At 39.0% G+C, this 22072-nt stretch overlaps 2 protein-coding genes and 1 long non-coding RNA gene across 9 annotated transcripts; 2 read left to right on the plus strand and 1 right to left on the minus strand.

Moving 5' to 3' along the window:
* Window positions 1-6871: 6871 nt before the first annotated feature.
* LOC110842178 lies at window positions 6872-7844 on the minus strand. The gene is made up of 4 exons (XM_022087891.2): window positions 7548-7844; window positions 7272-7385; window positions 7096-7173; window positions 6872-7026 (listed from the first exon to the last, which is right to left on the minus strand). Exons 1-4 carry the CDS (start codon window positions 7761-7763, stop codon window positions 6949-6951), a joined length of 486 nt encoding a protein of 161 aa, XP_021943583.1. The 5' UTR covers window positions 7764-7844; the 3' UTR covers window positions 6872-6948.
* Window positions 7845-10715: 2871 nt separating this feature from the next.
* Window positions 10716-11302, plus strand: LOC110841758. Its single transcript, XR_002547250.2, has 2 exons — window positions 10716-10903; window positions 11007-11302. It is a non-coding gene; the product is annotated as an uncharacterized LOC110841758 (long non-coding RNA).
* Window positions 11303-18076: 6774 nt separating this feature from the next.
* Window positions 18077-21534, plus strand: LOC110842135. Of its 7 annotated transcripts, none has more exons than XR_004833643.1 (4): window positions 18077-19073; window positions 19344-19687; window positions 20228-20770; window positions 21396-21534. XR_004833643.1 is itself a non-coding variant. In XM_035846349.1 (4 exons), exons 1-3 carry the CDS (start codon window positions 18432-18434, stop codon window positions 20670-20672), a joined length of 1431 nt encoding a protein of 476 aa, XP_035702242.1. In that variant the 5' UTR covers window positions 18077-18431; the 3' UTR covers window positions 20673-20688; window positions 21396-21534. The 7 variants fall into 7 exon arrangements, 3 of the variants coding, with proteins under 3 accessions (XP_035702242.1, XP_035702241.1, XP_035702243.1); XR_004833642.1 differs by having other exon boundaries at window positions 21413-21534; XR_004833645.1 differs by having other exon boundaries at window positions 20228-20758; window positions 21413-21534.
* Window positions 21535-22072: the final 538 nt, after the last annotated feature.

Raw genomic sequence — 22072 nt, forward strand, 5'->3', positions numbered from 1 at the left:
CAAATGGGATGTGCGAAATTTGATAGTTTGCACAAACGGTGTCGATATTAGCCTCGGTGTCCAACTGTACTCCGAACACTTGGGTTTGACACGTCTTAAAATGTGTGGCTCCCTTTAACACAAATTTACGAATTAATAAAGTGATTTTTTTACCATTGCTTAATTTATAAAATTGCAAATTCATTTACCGGAATTATTTCATCGTTAAAACATGCGTAAAATCTTTGAGAAATTGTATCGTTGTGCCGATCGGGTCCACAAAGCGTTTCCATGATGCTCATCGACCACTTGAAGTCCTCAAGTACGCTGGATCTGCAGGGGTTGCACAGAATATAGATTCTACCAGAAGAATCGATCTTATGTATTCGAGTGAGGCTTATGGAAGAACGGGGAGAGCCAACCAAATAACTCGGTGTACATTTGGCCCACCTGGGGGATGGCACCTCCGCATCATCATCATCGCCACATTTCCTGGCATCAAAAAATGATGATGAAAGCACATAGGTGGCGGTGGCACCCCGATTTGTGCACCCTCGTAGAGCATCAAATTTGGAGACGCAGCTCAGAATGGTGTGTTCTGGTGCACAAATGGGGGTGCCACCGCCACCTATGTGCTTTCATCATCATTTTTTGATGCCAGGAAATGTGGCGATGATGATGATGCGGAGGTGCCATCCCCCAGGTGGGCCAAATGTACACCGAGTTATTTGGTTGGCTCTCCCCGTTCTTCCATAAGCGTCACTCGAATACATAAGATCGATTCTTCTGGTAGAATCTATATTCTGTGAGGGGTTGGAGAGTTCTCCGAAAGCATGGCTGGAGGCAGATTTGGCGCATGTGGTGACCACTAGAAACACTGAGATAACTCTAAGCATTTTTCAACTTGATGTTGAGAATTTTTTGAAGAAACAAATATTTGCTCTGGTGGGATAATTGAAAGAACGAATGATAAACCGATTATGATTATGTAGCTTAATATAGGATGGCTTTAATTAAGTATGCGCTTGATTGACGCATGAATCTGTGTAAGAGGTGCTAATTTTTGGTGAATTTGCACTAAGTTTTGAATGTGTTATTGCAATACTTCTTACGGATCCGCTCAATGAAAATGTTTTTGCGATATTTTTTCCTTGTTGATTTGCATCATAAATCGTCTCTCATAATGCGGAGCAAGCAATGCTGGGTAAATTTAGGATGCAAATTAACAAGGAAAAATGTCGCAAATTTTTTTTTGATTGCACGGATCCGTATTATTACAAAGCTTTATATTCATGGAAGAGAAGTTTACTGTGTGTAACATAACAAAAATGTAGTTTGGTTTGTAATTTCAAAGGTACATACGTAATCAACCCGGATCTTAGGAAATAGTTGAAAAATAGGAATTTTTTTAAATAAAAATATACAATATACTTTATATTTTTATACAAAGGGTATATATACCCTTTGTACTACTGGGCTATATGGGCTTGATTTCCACACTACGAATTTAAGGAATTGAAACTTTAGAGGAATATGTATACTTGAAGTGGAAGCTATATTTTGCAACGGGGTGACAAATATGTAAAGACAAATATATAACCCACATTTGTGTAACGACATTTATGTAAACGATATTTATGCTTGATTTTGTCGTTTTGAAAATTCTCGAAATCCTATTTGTTACATATTTGTCGTTTGCATATTGGTCGCTTACATATGTGTCGGGTAGCATAAATATCGTTTACATAAATGTCGTTACACAAATGTCGTTACATTATTGTCGTTTACATATTAATCGTATCACCAATGGTCGAGGTTGTACGCTGGCTATATTATTTGTTGAGAATAATGTGTTTTTTAAATAGTTTATTAGAATTACACAAAATTTAAAAAAATTGCAAAATATTTATGTATCTATATACTACATAGATATGTCCATCACTTTTCTATATTTGCATTTACATACGTACGTACATATTTATTTGTACCATAGATATTTTTAGCTAAACCAGCAGCTAGTTAATTTGCTTAACTGTGCACCTGCAAACGAATATAAAAGGTCGTGAATTCATAGTTGGGTTTAAATTAAATTCCAACCTATTATTAGAGGTGCTAAATAAATTAAAACCAAAAATGCGATAATAAGCATTACATCTTGTAAGCTATCAATATGTTTATTCGAAATGAATTTCGGACGAGTTTTGGCCTGTTCTAATCATCACCCTAATGTCGACAAGTTTTGCAATTTGTGTTGTAAATAAATTTATTTAAGCACAAATTAAATTAATGCAATGATTTAAGGATGGATGTTATGATGTAACATAAATATCTATGTAGATAAAAATAAATACACATGTACATACAGTGGAATTATTAAGTAGCGTCAGCTACTTATTGTGATCGTTTTGTCCGTCCGTCCGTCCGTCTGTCCGTCTGTCCGTAAGCAGGATATCTCCAGAACGAGTCAACATAATCAAACCCCGTTTTCGCCATTGTGCTTCTAATTTTTAGTTCTCGGTCGAGTTCGGAAATTGGGTCAATCGGACCACACCCAACGGCGCCAGGGGGTGTGGTCGACATTAAATTGGACATTAATTTTCATGTGGGGTGTCATTTTAAAGGAAATTTGACGGATATTTCAAATATGTTAATAGTTTTGACCTTATGACCTTGACGACGAGGTCAAAGGTCAAAAAATGCATAATTGTCAAATGGGGTGTCATTTTAAAGAAAATTTGACGGAGATTTCAAGGACGTTAATATTTTTGACCTCATGACCTTGAGATCCAGGTCAAGGGTCAAAGATACATAATTGTCATGGGATATGAGATAATTTTAAAGGAAACTTATATCGCTCTGACGCTACTTTTTTATATTTGTTTGGAGGGTTTATTTGTGCGTTTCACTTCATTTTCATATATCTCACTATGCAAATTTTTGGTGATACGGGGTATCCTCGTTGAGTATCAGAACCAAGAATTGTGCAGTGGTGTGTGTGTGTGTGTTACCAGTTGAACTTGGCGCTTGATTATGATTAAATTACACACGTGTCTTACATTGTCCAAGCTTACGTCACCTAGCGGCAGTTAAGGCACTATGTTGCATTTTTCGTTCCTAGAGGCCGTTATCCGCTAAAGTGTCAAAACGTTTCGAATTCATTGACTAACTAACGGTGCACGCATTTAGATCCGACTTGATCACATGAACGAGCACGCCCTCCAGAGTTGACATTTGACCTGTGACCTGGGCACACACCCACTAGACTTGATATTTAATCTTTGACCTGGGCATACCCACTAGACTTGACACGAGACCTGTGACCTGGGCACACCCACTAGACTTGATATTTAATCTTTGACCTGGGCATACCCACTAGAATTGACACTAGACCTGTGACCTCGGAACACTCCCCCGAGTTTACCCTTAACCTGTGACCTGGGCACACCCCCCCTGCGTTTACATATGACCTGTGACCACTGGGAACTCACGCAATGGTTGACACTTACTAATTTAATTTACCTACCAGCGCCACCTACAGGATGTAGGTTGTTTTTCAGCGCTAGCGGGCGGTTTTTCGCTTCAAATTCTTAAACGTTTTTAAAACGTTAGAACAAGTGAACACTCCTTGAAATTGACTACGCCTCTTGATCTGGACACGCCCTGTAGAGTTGTGACTGAACGTTTTTTGTGGTCACGCCCTTTAGAGTCGTGACTGAACGTTTTTCAAGGTCACACCCTTTAGAGTCGTGACTGAATGTTTTTCGTGGTCACACCCTTTAGAGTCGTGACTGAACGTTTTTCGTAATAAAATAATAAAATATCCTTAGGTTTTTCTTAGAGCCCGCATGGCGGGCTTTGGAGATTATCAGAACCAAGAATTGTGTAGTGGTGTTTGTGTCTATGTGTTACCAGTTGAACTTGGCGCTTGATTACACACGTGTCTCACATTGTCAAAGCTATCGTCACCTAGCGGCACTTTGGCCACTATGTTGCATTTTTCGTTTCTAGAGGGAGTTTTTCGCTCAAGTGCTAAAACGTTTCCAGAACGTTGACTAACACTACAGAGGGTGTTTACAGATTTTGTGGAAAGACAATTTTATGGGTAAACTGCGAACCCTTTATCCGTTTTGGCGCCAAATTTCGAACACGCAATCCCCAAGATCACGGTCACACATGTCCCAAGTTTCAAATTTCTATCTTCAAAAATGAGCGCAAAAAGTGACCTCAAAGTGGAGGAATCGGTGAAAGGGGTTTCCAAACAACAGACATTTTTTATCTCTTCCATTGAAAAAGCGTTGTTCTAAGCATCCAAACCCAAAAAATTCCATCGGACTGGTGTCAGGTTACTTAATGTGCACCCCAGAAAAGGATATCGAGGTCATTCCGGGGTTTGCCTTTAAATCTTGGGCGTCCGGTTGGGTAAATACGGTCGTATATGAAAATGTCGCGTCGTGATGGATCCAAACCTTGTCAGGCTCCACAAATTGCTTCTTTGCAATTTTGACCTCCAACAACTTATGTAAAACACTGTCCATAAAGTACTTCAAGTTTATTTTTGCATTAGACCCAACAGGTATCAATGTTCGCACTTCACGGTCCGTCATTGCACCTGCCACCAGGAATCAGTCAGACAACTTTTCCTTCTTTTCAGACCCATGCTTTGAAATCTGCTTTCGATCGGTTTTGCAGCAAATTATTTTTGTCCTGTTGAAGTTTTGAAGCCAGCAGAGTGTCCCGTCCAATGTGACGACAAATTCGGAATTTTTATTCCCAACATGACCTTGAAACAGCCTCCGGCTGTTAGTTTTTTTGTTTACCATATGGGTAAATTTAAGTGCGCGGACTTTCGCCTTCCTCTGCAAGGCTTTTTTAAAATTGTGCTATAAAATTCGATTAACGTGTCCAGGAGACACCTGGGATTGCATTGTGACCTGTCTTTTGGTTGCAGGATTCTGATTGACATCGTGGCGATCAATGTTCTTCAGGGTGGCAGAATTCATCGTTTTGAGGGGTATGCATTTCGTCGCATACGTTGGTCGGATGAAACTAGTTACTGGCGTTTTCTTACAAAATTGATACAATTATATGTGGGGGACACGATAAGATGGGTTCCAAATTTTTGGATTATCGTTTGGGCACTTTTCGCGGCCAAATTAGCTTCGGAAACCGCTTTTACGGTTCGCCCACTTTCGGGTAACTTTTAGGGGCCATCTTTGAAGATGGAAATTTGAAACTTTGGGCAGGTGTGGTCGTGACCTTCGAGATTGTGTGTGCCAAATTTGGTGCAAATTGGATTACGCGTTCAAAAGTAATAGATGTAATTGTCTTTCCACAAAATCTGTAAACATCCTGTACAACAACGAAACACACCATTCAGATCTGCCGAGACTTGACTATAAATGAACGGGCACGCCCCCAGAGTTGACATTTGACCTGTGACCCCGGCAGACCCACGTGATTTGACATTCGACCTGTGACCACCGCACAAAACCAAGGGTTGACACTTAACCTGTAACCCCACGCTATGGTTTACACTTGACCAGTGACCCCACTCTATGGTTGACACTTGACCTGTGACCTTAAGTTATGGTTGACACTTGACCTGTGACCCCACGCTATGGCTGACACCTGATCTGTGACCAGGGCACATCCACTTGACTTTACATTTGACCTGTTACATGAGCACACCCACTAGACTTGACATTTGACCTATGACCGCGGCACACCCTCAAGGGTTGACACTTGACCTGTGACCCCACGCTATGATTGACACTTGACCCGTGCCTTACTAAAAATTACCTACCAGCGCCAGCTACCGGACGTTGGTTGCCTTTTAGCGCTAGAGGGCGGGCTTTTGCTTCAAGTGCCGAAACGTGTTTCAAACGTTACTGTTCGGCCAGTATTAATAGTCTCAATTCCTTGGAAATTTTTCTAAGGTTATTTGGTTTTTGGAAATTATTACGAAATATCTGCCAGGAACCCTTTCAGATTTTTTCAGACTAATAATGTCGGCCGAACAGTAGAACAATTGAACACTCCCTGGAATCGACTAGCTTGAACTCTTGACCTGGGCGCACCCTTAAGAGTCGTGACTGAACGTTTTTAGTGGTCACCCCTTTTAGAGTCGTGACCGAACGTTTTTCGTGGTCACCCCTCTTAGGGTCGTGACCGAACGTTTTTCGTGGTCGCCCCTTTTAGAGTCGTGACCGAACGTTTTTCGTGGTCGCATCTTTTAGTCGTGACCGAACGTTTTTCGTGGTCACCCCTTTTAGAGTCGTGACCGAACGTTTTTCGTGGCCACACACATAGAGTCGTGACTGAACGGTTTTCGTGGCCGCCCCTTTTAGAGTCGTGACTGAACGTTTTTCGTTGTCACACCCTTTAGAGTCGTGACTGAACGTTCTTCACGGTCACATAATTTAGAGTTGTGACATGTTTTACGTGGTCACACCCCTTATAATCGTGACTGAAAATTTTTCGTGGTTACACAAGTTAGAAACGTGACGTGGCGAACTCTATAATGGAGTCTGTATTATTAAACGTCGTGCTATATAACGTGACAATCAAGTCAACGCTCCTTTTCTCTGTGAATGTAAATGTGTAACAATTAATCAGAAGACATTCGTATCGCTAAACTAAATAAAATCGATTTACTTCGAGCCCGCATTGCGGGCTTAAGAGACTAGTATACAGTAAGCTGCGTGTCTCTCGCTCTCGCGAAATACGCAAATGAGATGACTAGCGTAAATAATTCCACTAAAGTACAGTAATTCTGTAACAAAATCGTAGGTACATTAAATTCCGGAGCCTTGTAAACGTCTCTTCAAATTTTAAAGTGATGTCCAATACTTGACTTGGAGATGTAAAATAAATGAATAAATCTAGCCCAAAATCAGGTAAAAAATAATCATGCACAATTCTTAAATTTTATTGGCAGCTCAGACATGTATTCTCAACCAGGCGAAGGAATCAGTTGGCGAACCAATTAACTGCATCTGACCTTCGAACATTGACACGAATTGGACCAAGTACGATTCGGTGGCAAACCTGAATTAAATTACCTGCGTTGTTAGAGATTTGAATAACGAAAAAGATAAAATGCAATATTTGAATTACATTCATTTTCCACAGTGCAGTATTTTCGCACACGGTCGGTCCTAACGGGAGCTGGTCGACAAGGCACATGAAATATTTCTAAAATTTGTAATTGAAGATGACCAATTAGTATATGTACACAAGTATGAAATTAAATAATTAAAAGGTAAATTTATAACTGAAGTATGAAAACTCACGCTAAGTAAAATCGGTGAAATTTTATAGTTTGCGCAAACGGTGTCGATATTAACCTCGGTGTCCAACTGTACTCCGAACACTTGGGTTTGACACGTCTTGAAATGTGTGGCTCCCTACAACATAAATTCGCCCAATTATTAATGAAGTTTTAATATTTGACAGAATGAGTTTCTTAATTTTGCAAATGGCACAAAATTATTTTGCGAAATTGCGAAATTTTCTGTTACAAACACCAGTTAAAATTACGAACTTTACAAAATTGCAAATTCACTTACCGGAATGATTGCATCGTTATAACAAGCGTAAAATCCTTTCGAAATTGTATCGTTGTGCCGACCGAGTCCACAAAGCGTGTCCATGACGCTCATTGACCACTTGAAGTCCTCGACAAAGCTCATTTTACAGGGGAGAGATAGGTCATCGAATGCATTGCTGAAGGCAGATTTTGCGCATAGGGTGACCACCAAAATAACTGAGATAACTTTAAACATTTTCCAACCTGATACTTAAAAATGTTCGAAAAGCATGTGCTTAACTGGGATAATCGAACGGGCGACTAATCCTAAAAAATATTGTTAATGTGAAGCTTAATATATGACTGGCTTAATTATGCGTTTGATTGACGTACATAAGTATGTGTTCATTTATGTAAGAATCTGTGTAGCAGTTGCTAATTGTTGGGGAATTTCCACTAAATTGTGAATGCATTATGTTTTCGTATAATCTGTAAATCGTATTCTCTATGTATTAGAGTAAATTTAGCGTGAACATTATGAAGTCAAAAATATGGCAGCTAATTTTTGACTGAACAGATACGTACATATTATTACGTGTGTATTATTACAAAGCTTTAACATAACAAAAATATGGTTTGGTTTGTAATTTTAGATTTTAGATCTATTTAGGCAAACAATCAGAAAATAGGAATTTACTTAAGTATTTATGAAATTTCATAACATTTCATTTCATTTCATTTTACTTAAGTAAAAAATATGGTCTGCCATTTATAACCTGGCTTTTGTATACATTTTGAATTTAATGAATTGCAATTTAGTAGCGATATACTTATCATAGGTGTAATGAGAGTTATTTTTTGCAAAGGATTGACAGCTGTATATTTGTTCAAACGCATGGATTAAGTAATTCTTGGCAATAAAGTGTTAGAAGGTGATTAACTGACGTTGAGAAAGATGAGATGGTTTTGGTTTTAGACTTATTAAATAACTATATTTCCTAGTGCAATCGGCGGCGTTTGGATACATCGGAATAAAATAATTTTAAAAAAGCTTGCTTAGGCGAGGCGCTGCTAAAAGTAAAAAACAAGGGTATATCTTTTAAATATCTCGTACCTTTATCATTGTAACAGGAGTTGGTGGATTTGTCTCACCGCAAACATTTTTACAGTTTACCATACCACGACGTTTATTACTTACATTTACTGCTAAGAAATTCAATTATTGCTAATTAAAATTGTATCTATGTATATATCTACATAAATGCTTAAACAAACGATTATTGCTTCGAAAGGGCTGTTAAATTGAGTGGAGCTTGTAAACGTATTATGCGAAGGACCAATATGATCAATAATGTTTATTTAGCTCATAATTTAATTCAAGAGTTAACCAATAATTCAGGTAGCCAATAAAATTTGATGGACGTGCACAATATTCCGCAGGTGTTATTCAATAAATTAAGGTGCTGACACACGAATAAGGAGGACATCACGCGAGGATGTATTTTCTAATTTTATTTACATAGTAAAATAACTAGTTTTCAATACCAATTAAAAAGTGATAAATGATAATTTTGAGAAATTCGTGAACCCAGATTAGATTCTTGCGAATTCTTGAGAATATATTCTTTATTGCTAGAGGCTTGGCGTAAAATTTTTGGACTCGCGGTGATGCAAAGCCACCAACTCCTGTTACAATGATAAAGGTACAAGATATTTAAAAGATATGCCCTTGTTTTTCACTTTTAGCAGCGCCTCGCCTAAGCAAGCTTTTTTAAAATTATTTTATTTCATTGATTTTAGGTGATGCACATTTTCAGACAATTAATTGCACCTCAAACTTGTTAAACTTTTTAAATGAAGACCGAATGTCTTGAATCTTTTTCATTACAAAATTAGTTGAAAATACGTACAGGGGGTCGCAAAATTAATTTAAAAGGGTATTAAGAATTAAATAATCCAAATTTTGAAAATCAATTTAGCAGCAAATAATTTTTCAGATATTAGGTTTTACGGGGATTAGTTATTTCACGAGAACAATCTGGATTAGGGAGGAAGATTACAATTGGCCAATTAATTTGACAAATTAAAATTGCGTAACACAACTACTTGTATTTGGAAAATTGTTATATTGATAGCTAGTAGCAACCAACTAGGAATATTATAATTCTGATGCAGAATGGTTAGCAACATGAATGGTTTCAGACGCTTCCATCAAAACTTTTCCAGTTTTGGACCGATCTCAGTCGGATTTGTTTTAAATGACGCACAACCGATTTCTGCATGATAAAATCAGGTTTTATGCATATAGTCCTGTGGCACAAGTATCTCAAATTTTGATTTTAAAGTTGCAAATCCAAATTTAAGAGCGAAGAATAAAACTTTTATATCGGGCATATTGAAAAACCACATCTCCTAATTCTCCTCTGCACGATTGCTCTTTACTCCATTTGCGTAGGATTAACCGTTTAGGCTCTAGCCTCGCTGACAGTTTCAAAGGGTGTATACGAAAGCATACTTAGGCTTCGCCGTAACCATAGTGACGCTTTTTTGCGGGCACCCATTGTTACTTTTGCCTCACCTAAGAAAAATCGGTGCAAGCTCCCAAAGTTTAATCACTATCATGCCCGATTTACATAATTGAAAAAATTAGTCATAAATCCGTCCAAGACTATTCCAAAAAATGACAGGAATGATGCAATTGTTTAATATATACTTACAATTAGTTGAAATTGATTAATCAAATTAAACAGAATACCGAGAATATTACTAAATATTTGTGGTTATTTTAAATAGCCAACCTTCGCAAACCATATGCACTTTCAAAGATAAGCGGACCCAATGCATAGTGCACGGGATTACACAAGTATGTACATAAATACCCATAAATTCAAACTAGGGTCACTTTGCGGGTTTTTAAATGTAATTAATAAACCGTCAGTACTTTTCGGTACGGCACGTGGATATGTACATATATGTAATTAATTAGTTCCACAAATTATACGTACATAATTATGAGCCATTAAACTTTTCGTACCCTAAATTAAGGCATAATTCGCAGTATCATTATAGAAATTGGTAAACAATCGACAGATATTTCCACAAATTTCTAGCTAAACCAACCGCACGTTAATTTAAATTTATCGGCCTGTGCACCTGCCAACGAATGGCATCGATGCATATAAAAGGCTGCAGAAACAGGGTACGATAATGAGCCCAACTTTTTACAAAGGATATACATTGAAATACCAAAAACTCTCTTCAAAATGAATTTCCGAAGAATTTTGGTCGCCATTGTTCTCATCGTCGCCGCGATGTCGACCGTTGCTGCGCAGAAGTGTAAAACCCATGATGACTGTTCATGGGGAAGTCGGTGTGTTAGAGGAACTTGTCACTAATGTAGGTATTTATTAATATTTTCTCATTAAGAAGAATTTAAATAAATATACATGCAAATTTTGTATGATTATGTATAATCTGATTAATTACTTTATTTTTTCAGGATTGCGACGCTTGGTTTACAAATCGGATATCGGCATGAAAACACAAAATTAATATTAACAATGAGGTCCACTTGTTTAATATTACATTATTAAATATGAAATAAAATCATGTAAGAATTGCAATATTGTCAATTTGGCTTACAAAACTTGGCAGGTTTACAAAAATTGTACACTAAATTCATTTATATTATTAAATAGTTCAATAAGACGCCATTCATTGTGGAAACTAATCATGCGAAATTCTTTAAAATTGATTATATTTACATTTGAATAAAAGAGCGATTAATTATGTCAACTTGCGCCACGTGTTAAAATGAGGGTGTAACCCGTTACGAGGGGAAACAGAGGCGTTAGAAATCGCCAATTTTGCGTTACGTAATTTATGAACATTCCCTAAATCATAAAAAGAATATTTCCATTTCAAAAACGAAAGTTCGAAATACAATTCGAACAAATTGTATGTACGTACTTCTTCTTAGCCATGCAGCATTATCTCTCCAGGTTATGAATTTTCCCCAGATGTCTAACCAGACCGGTAAAATCCAGAAATTGCCTCCCGCAAAAGTAACATTCACGCCGACTGGAACCTTTGTGCCGAGTTTTATGCGCGAATAAATACTTTTTCGAGTGAGTCTTGTACTCGCATTTGTCGCAGGAATATTTCAACTCGTTCCTCGGAAGGTGTTTCGCTTCCATGTGTACCTTCAAGTGGGTACGAGTTGTAAACCATTTGTCACAAAATTTACAGTAATGGTCCTTCCGGTTTTCGTGATAAAATCGAATGTGCTTATGCAAACCACTTCTGCAAAGGAAAGTCTTCGGACATTGGGGACATTGCGACATCTCGCGGGTGGATTTATTTTGGTGGGTCAGCTGTAAGGAAAAATGTGTTACAGATTAACAATGACCAGTAATTTTACGTAGGATAATACATATGCCGGCTCATTCTTCATGAATCTCTATGCACTAGTACGCATTAGCTAGAGACAGAGTTTATTCTAAATGGAAAGCCCTATCGCCGAAGATGGGCATAGTTTATAGTGAGATTTATATATGCAAATGAATTGAAATGCACAAATAATTCCATTGTAATTAAGTAGAATTGAACTAATAACTTACCACGTGATCTTTCAAGGCTTGCGTCCCTGAGAAACTCTTCCCACACGTACGACACGTGTATGGCTTCTCTTTCGTAATATGAATGTACCTACCTAACTAAACCTAAGGAGGAGAGGCCCTCTACATGTCATCTTCAGATCTTGATGCCATTTGGATATGTTGGAGTACCCTGTGAGTCTACTAAAACCCTGAAGTGGTTTGATGCCATGGCCCCATTTGCGCCCGCCACACCCACTCAAAGGGATGAAAACCACAAAAGTCACCTTCAAAAATCCACCAAAAATTCAATTTTGTACGGATTTTGATAAAATTTACACTTTTGTGATCCCAGATACTTGTGTGATAATATCCAATAGCAATCTCAACTTTTTTGAAATTTTCGAAATTTTTGGACATTCCACTGCTCATGAATTATTCGAAAATTTTCACAATTTCAAAAAAGTTGAGATTGCTACTGGATATGATCACAGAAGTATCTGGGATCACAGAAATGTAAATTTTATGAAAATCCGAGCAAAATTAGATTTTTGGTGACATTTGAAGTACATGAAAACACGGTTTTTTTCGTGTTTTTGACACCTTTGAGTGGGTGTGGCGGGCGCAAATTGGGCCATGGCATCAAACCATTGCAGGGTGTTAGTAGACTCATAGGGTACTCCAACATATGCAAAGGGCATCAAGATTTGAAGATGACATGTAGAGGGTCTCTCCTCCTAAGGATAAGTACCTACATCTATATTATAAGCTGGAAACGTCTGTTGGCAACGGAAGTGAAAGTAAATGTTCTGTAACGGAAGTGAAAGTGGAGAAAGTTAAGTTTCAAATGGCGCGAAAATTCAAAACAAATTAAAAATGTTAGTTATCTGGGAGTGGTTGTCTGATGGTGCTTATCTGGGAGTGGTTGTCTGATGGTGCTTATCTGGGAGTGGTTGTCTGATGGTGCTTATCTGGGAGTGGTTGTCTGATGGGGCTTATCTGGGAGTGGTTGTCTGATGGGGCTTATTTGGGAGTGGTTATCTGATAGTGCTTATCTGGGAGTGGCTGTTTGATGGTGCTTATCTGGGAGTGGCTGTTTGATGGTGCTTATCTGAATTAGTTAGCTTTAGAGTTTCGTCACTTCTGTGGAAGTGAAGTGGAAGTGAAGTGGAAGTGAGTTCATGGATCTAGAGTTTTGTCACTTCTGTGGAAGTGAAGTGGAAGTGAAGTGGAAGTGAGTTCATGGATCTAGAGTTTTGTCACTTCTGTGGAAGTGAAGTGGAAGTGAGTTCATGGATCTAGAGTTTTGTCACTTCTGTGGAAGTGAAGTGGAAGTGAAGTGGAAGTGAGTTCATGGATCTAGAGTTTTGTCACTTCTGTGGAAGTGAAGTGGAAGTGAAGTGGAAGTGAGTTCATGGATCTAGAGTTTTGTCACTTCTGTGGAAGTGAAGTGGAAGTGAAGTGGAAGTGAGTTCATGGATCCAGAGTTTCGTCACTTCTGTGGAAGTGAAGTGGAAGTGAGTTCATGGATCTAGAGTTTTGTCACTTCTGTGGAAGTGAAGTGGAAGTGAAGTGGAAGTGAGTTCATGGATCCAGGGTTTCGTCACTTCTGTGGAAGTGAAGTGGAAGTGAAGTGGAAGTGAGTTCATGGATCTAGAGTTTTGTCACTTCTGTGGAAGTGAAGTGGAAGTGAAGTGGAAGTGAGTTCATGGATCCAGGGTTTCGTCACTTCTGTGGAAGTGAAGTGGAAGTGAAGTGGAAGTGAGTTCATGGATCTAGAGTTTTGTCACTCCTGTGGAAGTGAAGTGGAAGTGAAGTGGAAGTGAGTTCATGGATCCAGAGTTTCGTCACTTCTGTGGAAGTGAAGTGGAAGTGAGTTCATGGATCCAGAGTTTTGTCACTTCTGTGGAAGTGAAGTGGAAGTGAGTTCATGGATCCAGAGTTTCGTCACTTCTGTGGAAGTGAAGTGGAAGTGAGTTCATGGATCTAGAGTTTTGTCACTTCTGTGGAAGTGAAGTGGAAGTGAAGTGGAAGTGAGTTCATGGATCCAGAGTTTCGTCACTTTTGTGTACAAGTGAAGTGGAAGTGAGTTCATGGATCTAGAGTTTTGTCACTTCTGTGGAAGTGAAGTGGAAGTGAAGTGGAAGTGAGTTCATGGATCCAGGGTTTCGTCACTTCTGTGGAAGTGAAGTGGAAGTGAGTTCATGGATCTAGAGTTTTGTCACTTCTGTGGAAGTGAAGTGGAAGTGAAGTGGAAGTGAGTTCATGGATCCAGAGTTTCGTCACTTCTGTGGAAGTGAAGTGGAAGTGAGTTCATGGATCTAGAGTTTTGTCACTTCTGTGGAAGTGAAGTGGAAGTGAGTTCATGGATCCAGGGTTTTGTCACTTCTACAATCAACAATTCTGTACGAGTCTGTCACTCCACTGCGGAGTGGATTGGGAGTCAGACAGGAGTACTCGGAATTTGTCATTCCACTGCGGCGTGGAGTGGAAGTGGAGTAGGAGTCAGACACGAGTACACAAAAATTGTCACTCCACTGCGGAGTGGAGTGGGAGTGGAGCACAGAATATAGATTCTACCAGAAGAATCGATCTTATGTATTCGAGTGACGCTTATGGAAGAACGGGGAGAGCCAACCAAATAACTCGGTGTACATTTGGCCCACCTGGGGGATGGCACCTCCGCATCATCATCATCGCCACATTTCCTGGCATCAAAAAATGATGATGAAAGCACATAGGTGGCGGTGGCACCCCCATTTGTGCACCAGAGGTTTCCTAAAATGTTTAAGGAATTTTAAATTTAAAAAATAATTCGGAGAGAAGTGAAGGGCGAATTAATAAATGTATCAGGCCTGTCGTGTCCTCGGTAGTCATTGTTGCCTGTTGTACATACATTAGACTTTAGAGATGAGCCGGACTATGGGTTTTGAAAAACCGATCCAAATACCGTAAAAACTCAAATAGTAGCCGGGGGCTACTATTTACAAAATTCGAGGCTGGGACCCGGCTACTATTTGAGCAAGGCTACCATTTGGGCAAGGTCACTATTTTTCAAATTATGAAAAATGGCAGGGCTACTATTTGAGCACAGCTATTATAATTCTGTTTCCAGAATCAAATTCAGAGTAAATTTTAATAACAGCACCAATTTCTCTCTTAGAATCGTAATATATGCCAATCTTATTGTTTCGGCCTGCTCATAATCAATTTCTTCGATAAGCCGAATTTTTTGTTCACTTCGATTTTGTACGTCTGGGATTAAATTAAATTGTAATTGAATTGCTTAAATGAGCTGGCTAGGAGATACATATGTGATTATATGTATGTATATACATTGGAAGTTAATGCACTGCGATAATGGACAGGGCTACTATTTGGACAGGGCTACTATTTGAGCAAGGCTACAATTTGGGCAAGGTCACTATTTTTAAAATTATGAAAAAAGGCAGGGCTACTATTTGAACACGGCTACTATTTGAGCAAGGGCTACTATTTGAGTTTTTACGGTAGATTATTTTTCGAATTAAAATTTGAAACTGATCGGATCCACGCTTAGAATTCTAAACAACCGATCCGATTGTTTTTTAGGCATTTTGAATAACCGACCCAATTCGTTTTTCACATTTATGAAAGTCCGATCCGATCCGTTTTTTGGATGTAATAGAAGCCAGATTTTATTATTTTTTTTGTCCCAAAATACCAAAGGCATGGGATAATAAATCGAACTAGGTAAAATGTCTACTTTACTAATTTAGCCATTGACATTGACTTATTTAACTCAGATTAATGTTTATATTTCGTTTCATAATAGTTATAAAAATTTTATGGATAAAGGTAAGTTGGGATGACCTACGGATCATGACCTCCTTCTTCAAAAATCTACTTGATTTTGTTTTATAAAGCCGGATCTGTTTTTTTAGACAAAGCCCGATCATCCGATGTGTTCCCATCCATATATGAGCGATCTTGTACGGATTGCTATTCCATGGTTTCCATCGGATCGAATCCGGGCAAAAAGAAGCCCTGAAGTCAGGCATCCGACTCAACTCCGCAATACTTTCACCAGAATGCGATTACTGAAAGTCATTTGAGTATAATAACGAGGCAGCGTAAGGTGCCTCAGGCACTGTGGGAAAATGCGTACGAATCGAGATGGGTCCTTAAATGATCAGTGACTCAAATTCGCATGAAAGTGGGTCAAATGTTAAATATTTTAGGCTTCTTGGTTGATGAAAAGTTTAGTCTGGTTCATCTATGAATATTCGTCTGCATCCTGACTTAGAGATTTGAAAACTTTAACTTCAAATACATAATATATGTACTGCAATTTTCACCTCAGTTAAACATTTACCAATTTCATACCACTCATCGTCCGACTCGTTACTAAATTAATTTCCAGTGCTGCTATGTAATTGAGTCGGACATTTCTATTTTTAACTACAGAAAGTTGTACTTCAACTTTCTACATTTAGGAAATTCGGAATTTCCATATAAGCATCGTAGTTGCATACATGTATTTATGTGTGGTACATTTTTTTCACCTTTTACATAGGAGTTTTTCTTCATTGTAGTGTAAATTGTATTCGCAGAGTTGTATGTGTACATATTCTATTTATAAAAAAAGATAAAAATATCTCTTCCAGCTCTCGTCCGGCTGGAAGAGATCCCAAAATTGCAGCAACATTTCCACGCTGCACTGCAATACTCATCCGTTGCATGAGAAAAGACGTTGCCCTCTTCTCGTCAGTGACAGTCGTGATCCTTGATCCGATTTCTTGATAAGCGACAGGCCTCCTTTGCCCCACACACCTATCATTTCAATGGCTACATTAACAAAGAGGAACCTGGAGGAATTCGTATTTTTTCCTCTTGGTGTCCTCCGCCTTCTCGGCTGCCGCACCAGGAAGAATGCAGGGTTTAGGGAGGTAAGATGGTGCGAAGGTGTCCAAACATGTAAAATCCCATACCAAGGGTCTCCCTCTCGCCCAAGGGATTAACGTTAGGCCGTCAGGGCGCTTTCCGTCTTATCGAGAACAACCTGGTGGCTCTTTTATAGCTGGGGCTCCGGCAGATCGAAGCGCTCTCCAAATCACGTCATTGGCAGCGGTGTGTCGCAAATGACGACCAGCGCTCCTCTTGCATTTAAAGTTAGCCTTTTGATCCCATGATCCCATCCCATGATAGCCTTTTGAAGTGACCTCTGCTCCACAAGGACATTTCTGAGGTTGGCATATGTCGCAACCAAGACGAAGGGCACAAGCGAATCGGAAGAACTCATTTGGGAGTAGGGTGCCAAGTTGTGGAAGGAATGGCATTTAGCCACGCCCCCACGTGCGGCTGTCCCATAACAAGGAGGCGCCCTATATCCTCCGGTGTGGGTGCACCATTTTTGAGGTTTGTATGGTACATATATGTACATACGTATGTCAAGTACAAAGTCAAGAATATGATGATATTTTTAAGACTGATGAGCTGAGATTAATGTGATGTTTTTTTCTCTACCTCATAAATAAGAGGAATAATTTTGACATGGTAAAGAAAAAAACTCGTTTGCATTGTGTATAATAAATATTTAATTATTAATTACGCCTTTTGGCAAGGTTTTTGTCGCCCTGGTCCCGGTCGTAAATCATGTACCCCAAAAATCGTGTTTTTCTAGGCCCTTCTTTTACATACATATGTCGCATAGGCACGATATCATTGGAGTCTTAGACCCCTTCCCCTCCTCCCTCGCGTTACATATTTTATCAAATAAATTGCTTTCTTGTGCCCATATATTAAATAACTGTATATGCATTACTGTGCCTATGACCAAGCCTCTGCAGAGCTCTGGAACTTTGCATGCAAACATACCTATATTCATGCACAATTGCATCACATCGGCTCGAGTCGGGTTGAAAAACTGATAAAAAATTCTATCGTGTAGCAAGTCCGTGTTTCCCCGTAAAGATCTAAATATGTATCCGGCATGCTCGCAGCTGACTTTAACCAGAACTTGGCCAAAAATTGCATAACCATTTCGCGTTCCGATTTTCCTGATATTTATTTACACCGGAATTTCGCACATATTTTATGCCAGTTGTGCTGAGTCGATGTGCAATATTTTTGTACCCTAAAATTCAAGAACACCGTCTCACGTGATTTAAATACCTCAAGCAAACAAATTTGCATATGTGTACATTGTTGCGAAATATGTAGACTAAGTTTTGGTGCACATCTTAGATGTGTAGCATTATAAAGTGAAATTTAAAAATTTGCAAACACTTATTTATGCGCATATGTGAAAAATTTGCACAAAGGTGACAAATATTATGTGAATATTAAAAATGACGTTGAAAAACTTACTACTCGGCACGTTAACCTGGGTGATACTCCTCATTTTCCTATCTATACCATTAACGATCCTCATAATTTGGAAAGTTGGGGTTATAATTGCCGCGAAAATTTTGCGTCCCGATTTATTCCTGCCAAACGCGACCGACTGTATGTTCTCCAATGTTGGGAATGGCTGGGAAAAATCTACCGTAAATGTCGGCTTTGTCTGTCAGATTGACGGAGTCCTAAACGTGGCCGAAGTACGGGAGTTATTTGTGGTAAAATTTTTCTCAAATGGCGTTCCTGCATATGACCGGCTCCGTTCGACAATCGAGATCTGGGGAAAGTTTGGATTTTTCAAGAAATTGGGAGAGGTTGATGTGAATAGGAAAATTTTGGAAAAAACGCTACCTGAAGGGCAAATCTTGGAGGATTTCGTGGTTTCTTGGATGCTGGAAAAATACGAGGAAAATTCGTCATGTTGGGAAATAATTGTGGTTGGCTGGGTGGGGTTTGATAAGACAGTGGTGGGGTTTAAGATTCATCACGCTTTTGCCGACGGCTACACGTTGCTCTACATTTTGGAAAAGCTGACGGGAAATAGTAGTTCGCCCTATTTGGTGAAGGATTTTGAGGACAGTGTTGGGAAGAGGGTAAGATATCTAATACATAGTTTACCAAAATTTGGTAACAAATTATTACCAGCGGTGATTGTACGTGACCAATATTCCGGGTGCAAGTATAGCAGCAAAAGTGGTTTCTAGCGGTTATTTTGAACTGTAATAAATGCATGACGCAAGACTCTACTTCCGCCGCATGTGGCTAAATGGCGCACAAAATGACGTGCTAATCTTACATGAATACACAAAATGGGAAAATTGTCCATTATGTCATGATGACCATTAAATATAAATAATTTGCAGACTCTCCAAATGTTGGAGGTGCCAAGTCATCTACCGGGGAAAATGAAAGGCCCGGGTCCTCAAGGGAGTCCGCTCGCATGTCAAAGGGTGTACCCGTTTCCCGTTGTCTTCTCATTCTCAAGGTTGGACCTCGACATCTTAAAACGGGTCAGGAGGGCGCATAATGTGCACTTTTGCTCCATAATTTTGTCCCTTTTGGCAACCTCACTTCGGAGATATTTACTCGAGGATAAAGCAGTATTGGAGTTACCACCTCATTTATTCATGGCTACGACGCTGCCCTGGCCAAAGCATCCGACAAAAAATCCAGACAGCCTAGAAAATGAGAAGATGTGTAATCACTTGTAAGTCGTAAAATATTGGAAAATTCAATTATTTCTTGTTTTAGAACGTGCATATATTACGTTATCAAAAACACCCAGTTTAATCTCGCCTACCTCTTCCTATCTCTTTGGCGGCGGAAGATGACTCATCGGGGGGACATTTGATATCCTGTCAATGTTAATAACCCCCCTCTTCTTATACCCTGCAACGCTAATGTCCCCACGATGACGTCATCTTCCGCCGCCACTGCCTCTTCCTTATCTTACCTATGTTAAGCTCAACACGAGTAAGATAGGCGACTAAAAACTACTTACCCACCTCTTTGAAACGTAATTTATGTAGGTTCCTTTTTGGCGTGAACTTGAACTATCAAAGTAATTTTGTAGCATTCAAATCACATGGAATTATTTATCCGGGTCACCTCATTTGCATAAATCTCACTACGCCCATTCAGCGCTTTCCATGTTGAATAAGCTCAATGAAAAAGATGCAAATGAGGCGACATTTCCACCATAGGCATTAATGAGTTTGCACTGTAATTTTTGTTTATAATTTAACAGTGTGTCCGCCGTTTTCAATGCACCCATCGGAGAAGAATCACCCCTCGAGAGGCTTCTGCAGATTGAAAAAACCCTCGTAGAACTACAAGAGTTAGGCGTTACGAAATTTTTTAAATTAATTGTTTTTCCTCTTTTTTGGCTATTTCCCTCAATGGGTTTTGGGTCGGATTATGGCCTTGCCGGCGGTTACACGGGCACATTGGGCGGCACTGGATACACTTTGTTGGGGAAGCCTGTCACGCAAATCAATCAAGTCATGGCACTGCAAGACGTAGACCCATTTATGGCAACTAACACGTTTTCATTCACCCATTCGAACCTCTTTGAGTTGACCTTGTCCGTAAATAAGCAACATTTTGGCGATAGGGAAGCAGTCGAGAAAATTTCCAAAGTGTACATGCCAGAGGAATTGGCGAAGCTTGGGGCAGACCTAGACCTAAAATAATTATGGCCGACAAAGGGTATCGCCGATTTTTGGAGAATTTTGTTTAATCTCTACCCCCTCTAATCTCATCTTGCATTATTTGCATAGTGAATACATATGTATGTGCTTTTAGCCCGAACCAGGGCTTATGTAATCGTCATGTTGGTCCGTCTGTCCGTCCGTCTGTCTTTCGATAACTCTCGAACGAGTTGACTGATTTGGACCAAATTTGGTACAGACATGTATCTGGGTAATGCAACGACCGAGTTCGAAGATGGGTTCGATCAGAAAAGTTTTGGACCGGTGGGGGTCATCGGAGTGGGTGGGGTATTATGCACCAAAATTTCAAAATTGTGTTAGAAAGCTGAAATTTGGCATAGAGGTTGCTAATGGCTCCTAATGGAAGAATATGAAGCCAAATTGGTAAAATTTTCATATCCGGGACCCGTTGGGGTGACCCATACCGATTTTCATAACTTGTCCCAAAAACCTGAAATTCGGAACGGTGATACTTAATGGCTTCGCATGAAATTATATGAAGTCAAAGATAAACAAAGAGTAACCAGAGGGGCACTAAGGGGTACCCATACCGATTTCTAAGAGTTTATATATTTAGCTAAAAATTTAGCGTGGAGTCGAAAAAATAACTTAGGATTAGAGTTTTGGAAGGTTGAATTTTGAAATTTTATAATTGAAAATTCTGGCAAACATTGAGTTTACTAATCAACCCTGGTTCGGGCTAAGCAAAGCTGTACTGATAGGTTGTTTATATAATAAAAAGACCATTCGAACTTTTATACACACAATACATTTCGGTTATTTACGTATGTTATGTACATATTTATATTGAAATAAAAGATTAATTGATGGTAACATACATATATAATGATGGTTATTTATATAAAAACTTATTTAGATTTACGATTTTTCCTGGGAATATGTATCGTGATCTGAAGGCTTGCTGCCGGATGGGGGACTAATTTCATGGCAGGCATGTTTATCTACAAAGTTGTGTGTCCATATATTCCTTATCGTGTGAAGAGAATTTTTTAAAAAGTATTAACCGACTGATTAATTCCGCCAAGAAGAAACAGAAGGTTGCTGGATTGTCGGTCTTGAATTCCTTCTGACATAAAATTCTTACTCAATTCTACTCCAATATCCTGCTTCTTGACGTAAATCACTTAATCACTTAAGTTAACAATCCGGGTAAACACTCGAGTTTCTGAAACAATGATTTCCTCACATTTATTGGTTTCCCTGCCACTCCTTCCTGCGGTACAAATAAGCACACCAATTTCCGTTGAGGAAACAAATCAAGCAATTAAATTTTCCATAAATTAATTAAACAATTTCTTAAGTTCTCTATTAAACCCCAAATTTCATTCAACCTTAGAATCATTCTTCATTATCCCTTCAAC

The sequence above is a fragment of the Folsomia candida genome, unplaced genomic scaffold (genome assembly GCF_002217175.1).
Source record: "Folsomia candida strain VU population unplaced genomic scaffold, ASM221717v1 Fcan01_Sc001, whole genome shotgun sequence".
NCBI classification, from domain to species: Eukaryota; Metazoa; Arthropoda; class Collembola; order Entomobryomorpha; family Isotomidae; genus Folsomia; species Folsomia candida.